This window comes from Pelophylax lessonae (genome assembly GCF_965119305.1).
Source record: "Pelophylax lessonae genome assembly, chromosome: 5".
Taxonomy (NCBI): Eukaryota; Metazoa; Chordata; class Amphibia; order Anura; family Ranidae; genus Pelophylax; species Pelophylax lessonae.
The window spans coordinates 10615702-10631835 of NC_138772.1; the positions used below are offsets into that span (position 1 = coordinate 10615702).

Sequence of the window (16134 nt, forward strand, 5' to 3'; positions counted from 1 at the left end):
ATCAAGGTTCCAGAGTCTGGAGGAGGAATGGAGAGGCACAGAATCCAAGTTGCATGAGGTCCAGTGTGAAGATTCCAGTCAGTGATGATTGGTTCTTGAGTTCAGTTCAGAAAAATGGGGGCAAAAACAAGAAAGTGTTGTGTTTTATAATTTTGTTCAGTGTATATAAAATATGAGTTTCACTTTTTGAATTGAATTACTGAAATAATTACCTTTTTGATGATATTCTAATTTTATAACATGCACTTGTATATTGTATCAGTGGTGGAAATGGTCATAAAGAGGCCCCTGTGCAAAAACAGTGTTTGGACCCCCCGATTAGGCTACTGCCTAGGTACAAACGCTTATATAGATAGTATAAAAGAATAACCGCGCTAAGCACAAGAATAAATAAAAATGTGTAATAAAGCTGCAGCTGTAGTGGGAAACACCAAAAAGTAAATACAAAGGAAGAGCCACGCTAAATTGATGTGTTGATGATAAATCAAACTCATAAAAAACAGTATCAATAAACTGTGATGCAAATCATCCAATACCGTGTGAACATTAAAAAATCAATGATGAATGTTCCATAAAGCAAACAAAAATTTGAATAGAATGAAGAAATATAAAAATAAAAATATAATGTCCAAAAAGAACAGCAAAGTCCAATGTAGGGTGCCGAGTGCAGGAAAAAGCATCCACCACCAATTAATGTGACTTCATCCACGGTTAGTGCCGCATGCTACAAGCACACTAAACGCTTACCAGAGCCAAATTGTATATGGGCATCCAACAAATGATGGGAACACCAATGGAATCCTGCCGATGGCGTGGTAGCTCTCTCTGGGTGGTATTTGGGTCGAAATCAATAGCGCTATTCTCAGCTCGTTCAACAGGAAGACGTCATCTATGACGAAACACGCCGGGAAGGCGTGCTGACGTCACCACGTGATACCCGGAAGTCGGGCGGCGGCGTTCTGTTGAACGAGCTGAGAATAGCGATATTGATTTCAACCCAAATACCACCCAGAGAGAGGTACCACGCCATCGGCAGGATTCCATTGGTGTTCCCATCATTTGTTGGATGCCCATATACAATTTGGCTCTGGTAAGCGTTTAGTGTGCTTGTAGCATGCGGCACTAACCGTGGATGAAGTCACATTAATTGGTGGTGGATTCTTTTCCCTACATTGGTCTTTGCTGCTCTTTTTGGACATTATATTTTTATTTTTATATTTCTTCATTCTATTCAAATTTTTGTTTGCTTTATGGAACATTCATCATTGATTTTTTAATGTTCACACGGTATTGGATGATTTGCATCACAGTTTATTGATACTGTTTTTATGAGTTTGATTTATCATCAACACATCAATTTAGCGTGGCTCTTCCTTTGTATATAGATAGATAGCTAGATAATTGATGAAAAGCACTCTTTGTGACATCCATGTAATCTTTTAGACATAAAATTACGTACAAATTGTTTGAAATATTTTAGAGCTACCTTTCCCATACTTTTTACCCCTAAAATAATTTTCAGGTCTTGGGAAACCCTTATTTAAACCAGTTCATTGGGAGTCAATGGGAGTAATGAGCCTTACAATGAGGGTCCGTAGGAAGAATGCCCCTTATATTGCTGATCAGTGGGAAGAATGTTCCTTACATTGGTAATCAGTGGGAAGAATGTCCATTACATTGATGATTAGTAGTAAGAATGTTCCTTACATTGGAGGTCAGTGGGAAGAATGTTCCTTACATTGGTGGTCAGTGGGAAGAATGTTCCTTACATTGGTGGCCACTGTCTCAGCCCGGGCTTTCCTCCACCTCTGCCTCTCTCCCCTCATCCCCTGCCCGCTCCTATGCGGCGGCCGCATCGGGGGGGGCAGAGTCGGCTTCTGCTCCTCCACCTACACCGAGGCAGCTCTGCATGGAGGATCTCCACCTCATCGCTGCAGATATCAAAAACACCTTGGGAGCGGCCATCTTGGAGCTGAGGGGAGACATCCGCTCCCTTACAGGCCGGGTGCAGGAGGTTGAACATGCCACTGCACAGCAGGACGTAGCCATTAGAGACTTATACCTTAAATCAGACTCCCACCTGTTGCAGATGCGGGATATGCAGCGCCATATGGAGGACCTGGATAACCGGGGTAGGCGCCATAACCTGCGGATCCGAGGCTTACCGGAGACAGTGGAGGGTGAACACCTTACCCCCACAGTGACTGCACTCTTTAACTCCTTGCTGGACAGGCCCCCATTGTCCCCCATCGATATGGAGCGTGTTCATAGAGCTTTGCGGCCCCGGGGACGGGAGGGTGAACCTCCACGCGACGTGGTGTGTTGCTTGGTGGACTATCGTCTCAAGGAAGACATTTTGCGGAAGGCCAGGGGAAGGCAACATATAGACTGTGAAGGGACACCTGTGCAACTTTACCAAGACTTGTCTGGAATTACTTTGCAACGCAGGCGTGAACTCAGGCCCCTGCTGGATGTCTTGAGAGCGCGCAACATAACCTACAAGTGGAAGTTCCCCTTCTGCCTGGCTGCATCCCTGCAGAATCGCACGGCTCTCCTTAGGGTGCCTGAAGACCTCCCTCATTTTTGCTCCACTCTGGGGATCCCTTTCATGGCACTTCCGAATTGGTATGCCGAATTCAGGAATGCAGCTGACCTTGATCCGCCTCAGGGGGGTGAACCAATGGAGGCCCAGGAAGTTCGCTTTCGCAGGCCCCGCTCGCCCTCTGGGAACAGACCGGCGAGAGAGGGAGCTGGACCCGCTATGGTTTGCAGCCCTACCAAACCTCCCCAGCGGAGCAGGGCTCGGAAGAACAACTGATCTGCTGTGACTGATGTGGGGTGTTACCCTCTGTTGAGGCACTTGGATTTACATTGTTCTTTGTTTATCTACTCCTCCCCTCCCCCCTTCGTTATCATGGAGTGCTAGTTTCACAGTACCCTATGCTGATACCACCTCCATTTCACTCAGGAGCACTGGCGGAACCTGACGGAGCCCTGGAATGACTCCATGCCCTCACCGCAATTGACGACATGATTAGCCCCGGTTTGTCACCGTTTCCCTGGATTGCTGCTGGAACTGGTGTTGTTTCCCCTCTGCATCTTCCTACGGTGCGGGATGTACTTTGAACCCCCTTCGGCTCTCACAGACTGTGACTAGGTCACTTCCCACCCTCGCCCTCTTGGTCACCTTAGGCTAACTGCCTTTGTCGTGGGACTCTGGCACCGGCCCTGGGGTGCTACCTCGACGAGTAGAAGTCTTTTGCTAGCCTTTGCTAGCCACTGGACCTTTGCCTGCTTGCAATGATCCCGTTGTGCTACGATGGAACGATTAGAAGGACACGATAGGGCCTTTGAGGGGTGGGTTAGTAGACAAGTGACGCTCTGGCATATCCACTGCAATTCCCTTCTTTTCCTGCCTATTTAGGGGTTCATAACTGACAGATGCCCTGTTGTTAGATTATATTTGTGAAATGTCCGCTGCCACACGTTTGTCTGGACTGCACGATTCCGCTCCCAGGGTGTGCTGATGTAGTTGCGGTGGCGTGCAGGTCAGATATTCGTGTCTCTTCTGTAGACAAATTGGATTGGGGGTGATGTGGACGTGTACCTCCATAGGGGTCGCCCTCCGCATCGCTTCTGAGTCTCCGCACCCTCTGTTGGCGCCTATTGCTGCCGTGTGCTCGCGCCCCGGGGAGTGCTACCGGCGGGTTTTCTGCCTGCATCCGCATGATTCTGCGGGCTGCTGGCTCTCTTGGGGCGGGATGCCCGGGTAGCTACCCCGGGGGCTGCAGTTGTTTTCAATGCATGGTGGGTATGGGCTCTGCCTCATGGTTCATTAGAGTTAGCTCTGGGCACTTAGGGTTTTGTCGTTTTATTATTTGACTGTCTAGTACACCGTATTTACGGTCCTGATTAAGTTTCTAATATTTGTTTTTTTTTCAGGATTCCCTCGGGCTCCCTTCCCTCCCCATCCATCCCTCCCATTTTGGGCCCCCCTTCGGGATTCCTGGAGGGGCGCTCTAGATCTCTTCCTCCCCGCCCCTACCTTACCTGGCTGACGGATTGGGGATGCTGGCCTATGGTGGGATGGGGGGCGGGAGGGGGGTCTTCCGAGGGAGGCGGCTGTCGATCTCTCCTCCTCGCGGTTCACCTGCCCAAGCTGGGTTAGCTCACGGGAGCCCATATGGTGACCGTGTTCCTCAGATTTGGTACATTCCCCCGTCACTCTTCCGACATGTTGGAATAAGTTCCCCCTCAGGGAGGCGGCCTATACCGCAAGTTTATCAATATTGTTGCTTATGTTGTGGTTATTATGGCTACCTTCATTGTTATAGTTGCTATGGTTTCCTTTCTTCCCTTACTGGTTTTAGCATACCGAACGCTCTCTGAACATGGGCTCCTGACATTCTGGACTCAAGGACGGGCTCTTTTCGGTGAGTACTTGGTTTTCACCCCGTCTTCTGGTTTGTCCTACTCCAACCCCGCTTAGCGGTTGTGGTCCTGTATCAATTTGTTTAACAGTAACGCTACTATCCCCTACCGCTGAATTTCTTTTTGTCTCTGTTCCCCCACCTGACCACCTTCCCCGGATTCTGATAGTTGAGTCTGGTGGTGGTCCCTTCCCAGTCCTCCACCGTTTTACCCGCCCCTCCCTTTCCCCGGTGTGTACTTTCCTTCCCCCTTTGCCTCCCAGTCGTGTTTGTTTGTCCACCCCATACGTTTTCACCTGTGCTACTCCTTGTCCTTCCTTTTCGCACTCTTGTCTATCTGTCATGGATACTTCCCTGAAGGTATACTCCCTCAATGTGAGAGGATTGAACATCCCTGAAAAGCGTTCCAAGCTTCTCCTCACCCTTCGACAGACAAGGGCTGATGTAATTTTTCTTCAAGAGACTCATTTCCGCTCAGACGGTATCCAAAAACTTTATGCTAAACAGTATCCTACGGTTTATCATGCGACCTCTGGGGATTCTAAATCCAAGGGGGTCTCCATACTCCTGTCCAGGGGTTGCCAGTTCGCGGTATCTGAGTCCTTGGCGGATGAGAACGGGCGCTTTCTCTTCCTTAAGGGCTCCATCCAAGGCAGGGCGCTGACGCTGGCTACTGTATATGCGCCTAACAAACACACAGTCCCATTTTTTCGCTCTACTCTTCAGCGGTTGTCAGACTTTTGCTTTGACTTTGACTTCTTTGGGCTCTTCCTCCATCCCGTACGCGGCCCTGCGCTCTATCAAGCAGTCACTCACTACTCTACTTCTCCACGATTCGTGGCGTACCCTCCACCCAGGCGTTAAGGATTTTACCTTTTTCTCTTCACCACACAACCGGTACTCACGTATCGATTATATTTTTGTCTCCCAGGATTTATTGCCGGCCCTTTCCTCTACAACTATCGAGCCAATGCTCTTGTCTGACCATCACCCCATCAGTGCTACCCTCTCCTTCGCGGCTCTACCGCATCGCTCCGGAGCGTGGCGCCTGGATAGCTCCCTCCTAACTGATTCCGCTTTCGTTAAGGCTCTCTCTGACCGCCTAACGCTGTATTTTTCGGAGAACGCGTCCCCAGAAGTCAGTCCTGTCACTTTGTGGGCAGCGCACAAGTGTGTGATCCGTGGCGAACTCATGGCTCTAGCCTCTAAACGGAAGAAGGAACGGGTGGCTCACACAGAGGCGCTCCTGTCCAAGATAAGTTCGTTGGAACGCTCTCATAAATTATCTTTGGCATCTGATACCCTAGAGGAGCTCACTAAGACCCGTCAGGAGTTGTTGGAGGACCTTGGTAGATCGGTTCGCAGGAACTTTGCCCTCTCTCATGGCTTTTTCTACGAGCACTCCAACAAGTCGGGCAGGCTCCTTGCCAGGGCTCTCCAAAAGCGTAGGGCGGCCAACACCATCCATTCCATTTCCGACTCTTCGGGCAAGGCGCACGCTTCTACCCCCGATATAGCGGCCCAATTTGTCCGTTATTACACGGACCTATACAATTTGCCGCGGGTGAACACGCCTGATCTTTTGCAATCTAGGGCGCATGAGATTCGCCAATTCTTGTCTCAACACTCTCCTCCGCCACTTTCAGAGGAGGTGTTGGTCTCCCTCAATGCTCCTATATCAACCACGGAAGTTTTGACGGCCCTCAAGCAGTCCAAGCCTGGGAAATCCCCTGGTCCGGACGGATTGACGGTTGGTTACTACAAGACGTTTGCGGATCAACTGATTTCACACATGGTGGGGGCCTTCAATGCCTTTTCCGATGTGCCTACCTTGGGACCGGACTTTCTGGGGGCCCATGTCACTGTCCTCCCCAAGCCTGGGAAGGACGCGACGTTGGTGACAAATTACCGTCCCATATCTTTACTCAATGTGGATATCAAATTGTTTGCGAAAGTACTAGCTAACCGCCTTCTTCCTTCCATTCCCGAGGTGGTGTCCCTTGATCAGGTTGGTTTTGTCCCCGGACGTGAGGCACGGGACAACACTACCAAGGCGATTCATTTACACCACTGGTTGTCCACGTCGCGTACGCCTGGCTTCTTTTTGTCCCTCGATGCGGAGAAGGCGTTCGACAGGGTGGCCTGGGACTACATGTCCGCTGCGCTTGAGGCCCTTGGCTTAAGAGACAGGTTTCTGCGCTTTGTCTCTATCCTTTACTCCAACCCCTCTGCTAGGGTCAAGGTGAATGGATCCCTGTCGGACGCCTTCTCCGTGTCGAACGGTACCAGACAGGGTTGCCCGCTATCTCCCCTGATTTACATCCTCACTTTGAAACCCCTTTTGCGCCAGATTCAGGCTAGTTCGGACATCAAGGGGGTTTCATTGAGGGGAAAGACATACAAACTAGCGGCATACGCTGACGATGTCTTGCTCTTCCTCACTGATCCTCTGCTTTCGGTCCCCAACCTTTTGTCCGTTCTTGCACGTTTCCAAGATCTTTCCAATTTAAAAATCAATTACTCCAAATCTCGGGCCCTCAACATTTCCCTCCCTCCCTCTCTCTTACAACTTTGCCAATCCAATTTTCCGTTTGAATGGGACCCCCACTCCATCACATATCTCGGCGTTCAATTGCCTAGCTCCCTCTCCGACCTTTATTCCAAAAACCACCTGGCGATCTTAAACACGGTGGAAAGAGACTTACACTCCTGGACGCAGGGTCGCTTTTCCTGGTTTGGCAGGGTCGCCATTGTCAAGATGAACATCCTCCCCCGCCTGCTCTACATCCTTCAAGCCTTACCCATTCGTATACCGCCTGCCTTCTTTAAATCTTTTAGGCTCCTGTGCACTAAATTTCTGTGGGCCTCCAAGAAACCCAGGCTTAGTTGGGATCTGCTTACCCGTCCTAAATAGGAGGGCGGATTGGGATTCCCTCATTTACTCAAATATTACCAGGCATGCCATCTATCCAGGGTGGTGGATTGGCATGCCCATGCGAGGTCTAAGGACTGGGTGTCTCTCGAGGGGGCCTTGGCGTCCTTCCCCGCCCACCACTTACCTTGGTCGGCTCCATCCAAGATTCCGCGCTCCATCTTAGCTAACCCCCTGACTGGAGCTACTATACGGGTATTTCACGCCCTTCGTGAGCAGCTGGATCTCTCACCGCGGCGCAGCCCTTTAACTCCCTTACATTCCACCCCTGATTTCCCCTCTGGTCTCCCGTTTGTGCCTGCCGAGGGCCCCTCCTCGGACGTACCCTTTCAGGCCCGCCACTTCCTTGACGGCTCTGGACTACTGTCATATCGGGATCTTTGTCAGCGTTTTCCGAAGGCATCTATTCCTTTCTATTGCTACCTCCAAATTCGTCACTTCCTGACTCACACGCAGAAACTATCGGAATGGGGCCGTTCCCTGACATCTTTGGAGCGTCTCTGTGATGCCCCTGGTCCGCACCGGCATATGGTTTCGATCTTATATTCTATGCTGTTTCCTTCCTCTCACGCACCTACAGAAGCTCTTCGGGCGCGATGGACTCGGGAGTTGGGAATGGACCTCTCGGAAGAAGACTGGTCTCGGGTGCTTTTCCACATGCACAAGGGTTCCCTGAACGTATTGACCCAAGAAACTGGGTACAAACTTTACTCCAGGTGGTATAGGACTCCAGATCTTCTGCACAAATTTTCTACCTCCAATTCTCCGCAGTGCTGGAGGTGTCTGCAACAAAAAAGAACCCTACTACATGTATGGTGGGACTGTCCCGTTCTGCAACCGTTCTGGAAAGAGGTTCAAGCCTTAATCTGCCGTATTACCACGTACACGCCGGTCTACTCGCCGGCGCAATATCTTCTGCACCACACCTCACTTTCCTACGCCAGCTACAAAAAGTCCCTGACCTTACATCTGATCAATGCAGCCCGGATGTGCGTGCCGTGCCATTGGTTGTCCACCACACCCCCGTCGGTTGCTGAATGGCTTCGCAGGGTTTGGCGGGTGGCGGAGATGGAGGACATCGTGGCCCAAGCCAGGGACTCGCACCATCAGTACCGCACAACTTGGGCACCCTGGACGCACTTTCAAACGTTGCCAGAATTCCAAACCTTAAGCACTTGAAAATCGCTGGCTAATTTGTAACCCTTTTGTTTTGCACTGGGGATGCACCCCTTATTCTGGGGTGCTTTCATGGATGTTCAATTCGTTATACCTCTTTTGATGCTTGTCTCCTGCCGGAATGTACTGCCCCCCCTTTTTTACATGTTACCCTTCCCCTCCTCCCTTTTGTGTTTTCCTCATTTGCCCTACTTGGCCCCTTTCCTATACCCCTTCCCAACCCCCTTCACTCATTCCCTCCCTCCCTCTTAGGCCTCTCACTAAATCACTTAGGGTTCTCCATTTAGCACTCTGCGGTGGCTCTGGCTCCACCGATGACGGATGTGGCGCCCATGTTCAGAGATGTCCATACCGGATACCCCACTCTTCTGTGGTGGATCCCCCACTCTCTGACACAGGTAGCTCCCTTTTGGGGTGTCGGATTTGGGGGAACCACTAGGCTTTCTTATAGGTAACCCTCATATTCCGGTTCCCACCAGGTGGGAGGGTGCTCTACCCAACGAACCCTTCCAATAGACCCATATTCACTTGGCACTCCCACGAGCTCTCTATTTTCGCACCTTGGTGCTACATGTCACTTTAAGGGTTTGCCTATGTTCTCTTATTATCCCTTACGTGCATTGTACTGCTTACCTGTATATCACTTTTGTACTTGCTCATTTTTGTGGGCTTTGTCAAATGCCCATTACTGCCTTGCTCTTTTTTGTACTATGTATGCTTTTTACCTTAATAAACTGTTTGAAAAAAAAAAAAAAAAAAAAAAATAATTGGTTTATGCCAATCGTGGATATACATTGGTGGCCAGTGGGAATAATCCTCCTTACATTGGTCGTCAGTGGGAAGAATGCTCCTTACATTGATGATTAGTGGGAAGAATGTTCCTTACATTGGTGGTCAGTGGGAAAAATGTTCCTTACCTTGGTGGTCAGTGGGAAGAATGTGCCTTACCTTGGTGGCCAGTGAGAAGAATGACCCTTACCTTGGTGGTCAGTGGGAAGAATGTTCCTTACCTTGGTGGTCAGTGGGAGGAATGCCCCTTACATTGGTGGTCAGTGGGAGGAATGCCCCTTACATTGGTGGTCAGTGAGAAGAATGCCCCTTACATTGGTGTTTGATGGGAAGAATGATCCTTACATTGGTGGTTAGTAGGAAGAATGCCCCCAGTTCTGACAGCTAAAAAGATCATCGTTGTCATGTTGATGTCTCTGCCAAAAGATGTTGGCCTGGGAACTGTACAGCCACCATGAAATGGAAGGTCAATCAGCCACAGCTGAAGGAACCCCCAGCAACCTCTGGAGGAACCCTAGTTGAGAATGGCTGTTCTAAGTAGAACATTTTAAAAGTTCTCCTTATTTAAATACACTTCTAATACGCTTTGTTTTTTGTTTTTTTTGTCCTGCAGATGGACGACACAACAACAAAAACACTATGGAAGTTCCCATCACCTTTCCTGATATAGATGATGATGACATCACATCTGATTCTTCGGGGAAACAATCCATCAGCTCAAATCTCCATCCGGAAATTCACTGTGAAGATCTGTCGTCTCCTCCTTCCACCAATGAGAGATTTCATCCCGATGTCCACCCTACCCCTGATCCTCCACCTAGTACAGGAGGAGAGATTCTCCCACGTTCTGAGAACATTGAGAGTCTTATGGAAGGAGCTGAATCTGGAATCCAGGAAAGTAAAACGGGGGAGAAGCTGTATTCCTGTCCCGAGTGCGGAAAGTGTTTTCCTTACAAGTCGCACCTTCTCAGACATGAGATCGCTCACACAGGGAAGAGGCCGTATTCCTGCTGGGAGTGCGGAAAATGTTTCTTATACAAATCGGCTCTCATTGTACATGAAATGATCCACACGGGGGAGAAGCCATACTCGTGTTCCCAGTGTGGAAAATGTTTCAACCGCAAATCGGCTCTTAGCAGACACCAAGCCATCCACACGGGGGACAAGTCCTATTCCTGTTCCGTATGCGGCAAATGTTTTTCCCAGAAACTTCATCTTCTTAAACACGACCGAGTCCACACCGGGGAGAAGCCGTATTCCTGCACCGAGTGCGGGAGATGTTTCTCCCAGCAATGGGATCTTCACAGACACGAGAGACTTCACACGGGGGAGAAACCATATTCCTGCTCCCAGTGCGGGAGGTGCTTTTCCCGTAAATCATATCTCATTGTTCACGAACGAGTTCACACGGGAGTGAAGCCGTATCCATGCTCCCAGTGTGGGAAGTGTTTTTCCCGTAAATTGTATCGTCTCAAACATGAAAAATGTCATCAGGGGAGCCAACCAAGTTAATGTGTTTAACTGATTGGTGGTTGTCTGACATCAAAGACCTCACTCCAATCCTTGCTGTATTCACTCATGGAGGGGCGGTATAAAAATCAAGCCGTATCTTCTCCTTCTGAAGAATCCTGGGTTGGGATGTGGCACTTTGTTATGTGTTTGCACAGATTTGGTGTTACACACCAGGCTTAGAGGTTCCCTCCACAGATGGTACATATGACGAATAATCTTTCAGGTCTCACCCTATACAGATTTTTTCAGAATCTGGGGCAACAATCTAAGCACCAGTGGGCTGAAAGGCTGAAAGTAATTGTCTCTAGGGTAAGTTAACCACTTGTTGATCTGCAGAAACGATCCTGGGGGCGCGTGCTCACCCCCTTTCACCAGCAAGGTAGCTGATTCACTGGGGCCGGTGGCCGCGATTGCTGCCGGGCACCCGCGATCGCTCCCCGTGGAGAGAGAGCGGTGGTCTGCTGTTGTAAACACAGCAGACCGTTGTTCTCTCAGGAATCAATGTAGAGTTCCTGTGTTCCTCTTATTTAGGAACACAGGTCTCTGTGTTGATTCCACAAGCCCATCCCCCCACAGTTAGAAAACACCCCCTAGGCATACATTTAACCCTTTGATTGCCCCTCAGTTAACCTCTTCCCTGCCAGTGTCATTATTTCAGTAACAGTGCATATTTTTAGCACTGGTTAGTAGTAATGCCACTGGTCCCCCCAAAAATGTCAGGGGTCCGATCTGTCCGCCGCAATGTCACAATCCCGCTAAAAATCACAGATCGCCACCATTACTGGTAAAAAAATAAATAAATAAAAATGACATAAATCTTTCCCCTAGTTTGTAGATGCGATAACTTTTGCGCAAACCAATCAAAATACACTTATTTACCCAAAATATGTAGCAGAGTACAACTTGGCCTAAAATGATAAAAAAAAAAAATATATATATATTTTTTTTTTATTATTGGGAATGTTCTATAGCAGTATGCAATGGGGTGCAGCGCCAAAAAATGAAAACACAATGAAGAAACTCAGTCCTATAAAAGAATGTCCATGGATAAAGGAGATGATCCCCACACCAAATGCCGTAAATCTTGAGAGCGCAGTGACGTCACCACTGTGTCAGGAGAAAATCCTGCATACCAGAAGGCATATGAAGAAAGAAGCGGAGCGCCTCGAAGTGCAGTATTATTTATTCCAAGGAAGCACACAACAATCATAACTCACATAGGGTAAGTACTCATAGGCTCAAGGTCGGTCTGGTGGTATGTAGGTAGGGCTGTAGGGTCCAGTGTCTGGAGATGTACGAGATCTCCTGGCTGCTACAACCCATACATCTCCAGACACTGGACCCTACAACCCTTCCCGCATACCACCGGACCGACCTTGAGCCTATGAGTACTTACCCTATGTGAGTTATGATTGTTGTGTGCTTCCTTGGACTAAATACTGCACTTAGAGGCGCTCCGCTTCTTTCTTCATATGCTTTCTCCCACAGAGCTGACTTCCCTGTGCTGTGGAGCTAGCCAGGGGCGTAACTACAGGGGTTGCAATTGCAACCAGGCCCCATGCTCCAGGGGGCCCTTGGCGGCTCCCCTGTACACCTGGATAGGAGGAGCGGTGGAGGAAGCATGTAGAGAAATGACTGTCCTCCTTTTTCCTCCTGTAGCTGCAGGAGGAAAATGGAGGAGATTGGTTCCTTTGTATGCTGCCCCCGCCACTCCTCCTATCCAGTTCACTTGTGTTCTGCTGTCTCTGGGCCCCTGTGTGCTCCCCTGATCCCCCCCTCCTACTGTGCTGCCCCCCCCCCCCCCCACTGTGCTACTTTCCCTCTCCTGCCGGCTGCTGCATGGGATGTGTCAAATATGTAATTCACCAGCTCCTTCCTTTTCTGAATGGACAGATTCGTAGTCAGTGACATTGTAAAAAATAAATAAATAAATAAAATGATAAAAAATAATACAATTAAAAAGCAAAATATAAAAACTACTGACACCAGTGGGTGAACTTCCAGGATCGCAAAGGTCACACTTGCAACCGGGCCCTGGCATTCCACCACCGTTGGGAGGCCCCAAGATGGCAGGAAGGGGGCCCACTGCAGAACTTGTAAAGGGCCCTGCAATGAGAGTAAAGGGCCCCAGGATCAGTGGGAAGAGCCCCAGACTTGAAGGGAAGGGCTCCAGCCAGGGGTCCAGGGGGCCCTTCATGGCTTCTTGCATCGGGGCCCTGAAGGTTCTAGTTACGCCTCTGGAGCTAGCCCTTACTGCAGTCCAATATATGGTTTCTACTGGCACACTATCTCTTCCCCAGGAATTTTTACATACTATCATGGACTTGTATCTTCCATGTACAGGATTGTTTTATATTTTATATTTATAATTTATTCAGACAATTGTTAATCCATGATCTATGTTATTGTCTGATCATTGTTAATATTGGCTACATCCGGCCTCCCATGGAGGTGTCCCAGAGCGGTTGCTTTCTTTCCATTATACTGCTTACCAGAAGGAGATGACCCTCAAATTATAAAGTGGTCAAAACAAGTGTGTGGAAAGCCCATAAATTCTATCTGCAATGAGACGGGATAGACAAGGCCAGCATTCGGTTCTCCTCTTCTCCAACACCAGACAGATACACACCAACAGGTAATCGAACCCATTGTTGGTTGGGAGACTTCAGTGTTGTAAATTGCCAGTTCTACAGGTGTGCTGCTCCTTCTTCATCCTCCGCTGTGGGTTGGAGAGGAAGTGCTTTTCTTCTGTGTGCTGGTCACCTGCCGTGTCTCAAATCCATCCCATGTGTACACTGGCAGACAGTGCTGTGTTCTGTGCAGGCTGGGTAGTCTCTCCCTGACCTCAGACCAGTGTTAATGTTTTATAGCAGAAAGTGAAAAATATTGTTGTTTTTTTCAGAATTGTCGCTCCTTTTTTTGTTTTATAGCGCAAAAAATTATAAAAATCGCACAGGTGATCAAATACCACCAAAAAGAAAGCTCTTTTTGTGGGGGAAAAAAAGGGCATCAATTTTATTTTGGTACAGCGCAATTGTCCGTTAAAGTAACGCAGTGCCGAATTGCAAAAAATGGCCTGGTCATTAGGGGGGAAAATCTTCTGGTCCAGAAGTGGTTAAATGCCTTCACAGGTTTCCTGTTTGGAGTTACAGAGGAGGTCTAGCACTAGAATTTATGCTCTCGGTCTAACGTTCAGGGCGATATCTCACATGTGTGGTTTGAATACTATTTACATATGCGTCATTCTTATTATTCTTTATTTTACCTTTTTATGTTTACACTGTCCATTTTTATTTTTATTTATTTATTTTATCACTTTTATTCCTATCACAAAGAATGTAAACATCCCCTTTATTAGAAATAAGGATGACAGGTCCTCTTTATTAAGAGATCCGGGGTCAAAAGACCTCAAATCTCTTCTTTACCTATTTTAAAAGCAAAAGATCATAAAAAAATTATTTTCTTCCAGCTTGGATAGAACGTGATATCATGATGTCACTCCAGTCCTCCAAGGCCATAGGGAATCGATCAAAGGGTTTTAGCTCTTTGATTGCCTATGGGAGCAGCCAGCCGCACCGTCGGATCGTTTCTTAGGCGAACCGGTGGATACGGTCAGCCCAAGGAACACTGGTGTGCACTCCTGCCGCTTCGGAAACCATTCCAGCGGCTCATGAGCCGCTCAGACTGGTTTTATGAGAAAGCTGGCCGCCTGCAGAAATCTAACACTACTGAAGTTATGGCTGATATCTTGAGCCATAATCCCGGTACACCACAATGCAGTAAAGCCTAACTCCAGCTTTGCTATCACTTTAACCCTTTGGCTGCCACTGAAATATACCCTACTTTGGCAGCAGCCAACTGTCAGCTGTCAGATGGATGCGATCCAGAGGCTGTACAGCCACCAGATTGCTTGCACACACCCCAGCAACATTTAGCCCCCTTGGCCCCGGACACGCCTAGGCCATGTTTCCTGTGCTTTCATTGGCGGATGCAGGACCAGCATGGCAGATGCCGCCAGTTAGAGGGGAGAGAGATGATCAAACATCTGTTCCCTGATCTCCCCTTCCTTCTAAGAACCCTAAAGTGACGGATAAGGTATTTCTGGTATCTCTTTCTTCGGCCTGTGTAGCCAGGGAAGAAGCTAATAGAGCGGGAAGTAGACACTACAACTACTACACTGCTACTACACCAATCTTCTCTAGCTTCTGTGTCCCTGGCCGAACAGCTGGCCTGATGCATTGTGAACACAGGAGGTCAGCCGCTTGGCATGGGAGCCATTTAGACAATGTTTTATATCATCATTTGAGACATGAGTGCATGGGACGGATGAGAATGTTTTCTTTTTTTTTTTTTTTTTTTTTTTTTTTTCATCAGGCCACCCTTGGTATATCTATTACCTGTAAAAACTCTGGTTGATAAAGTATTTTTCTACTTTTGTAAGTGAGTTTTTTTTTTTTTTTTTAATGATTTGTTTGGAAACTCCTAAAGCTTTCTTTACCAAATTCCCTTTTGGCACTCACTGCCGCACCCAGACAGGAATGTAACCGAGTTTACACTTTGGTGGCTTCTTCAAAGAGGCAAAACATTCTTTCATTTCTGATTTGACTTGCCGTGATGGCCAACCTTGGCTCCCCAGATGTTTTGGAACTACACAGAGTGCATGAGGATCATGGGAAATGTAGTTCCAAAATATGTGGGGTGCCAAGGTTCGCTATCACTGGATTAGAGCATTCCGAGATTCATCATAAATATGGTTTTATTGAAAAGAGAAGCGAACTGGTGCAAGAACATTTTTACAGCAAAGATATTACAGACAGAAATAGGCAACAATAAAATAATAAAGTAATGATTGCCTGGCCCTTTGGTTCTGTGCAGAGTCCAATACGCTTGCAAAGTAAGACCAATCTGAGTATCAGAGCCAATGGCTCTGAGAAACGTGACTCTAAAGGCCCGTACACACGTACCGATTGTCAGCCGTAAATATTCGGCCGCCGAACCATCGGCCGATTGTCGGCTTGTTAGTATGATGCTTCCGACAACTGACAGCGCATTTTCGGCCGAACAGAATCGGGTGTGCAGGCATTAAAATTTTTGTTGGCCAACACCAGAACGGCCGATTGTTCGCCAGTCAGTACAGATTTCGGCCGACAAGACTGGGCATGCTCAGAAAAGAAAAAACACACGGAAAGTTAACCATCACATGACATCACTTCTGCAGTCGGCTGTTGTTGGCCGACAAAATTCATGTGCAGTCTTTTGCACTTTTCAGCCGACAGGACAGCACCGGACAAAAGA

The 16134-nt window shown here is 48.2% G+C and overlaps 1 protein-coding gene across 1 annotated transcript in view; it reads left to right on the forward strand.

Annotated features, from left to right (window-relative positions):
- LOC309556404 (uncharacterized protein) overlaps window positions 1–16134 on the forward strand; it is a 57179-nt gene that overhangs the window by 14143 nt on the left and 26902 nt on the right. The window contains exon 5 of the mRNA XM_082258867.1: window positions 9941–10834. Within this exon, the coding sequence (XP_082114993.1) occupies window positions 9941–10834 (894 nt within the window). The remainder of the gene's footprint in view (window positions 1–9940; window positions 10835–16134) is intronic.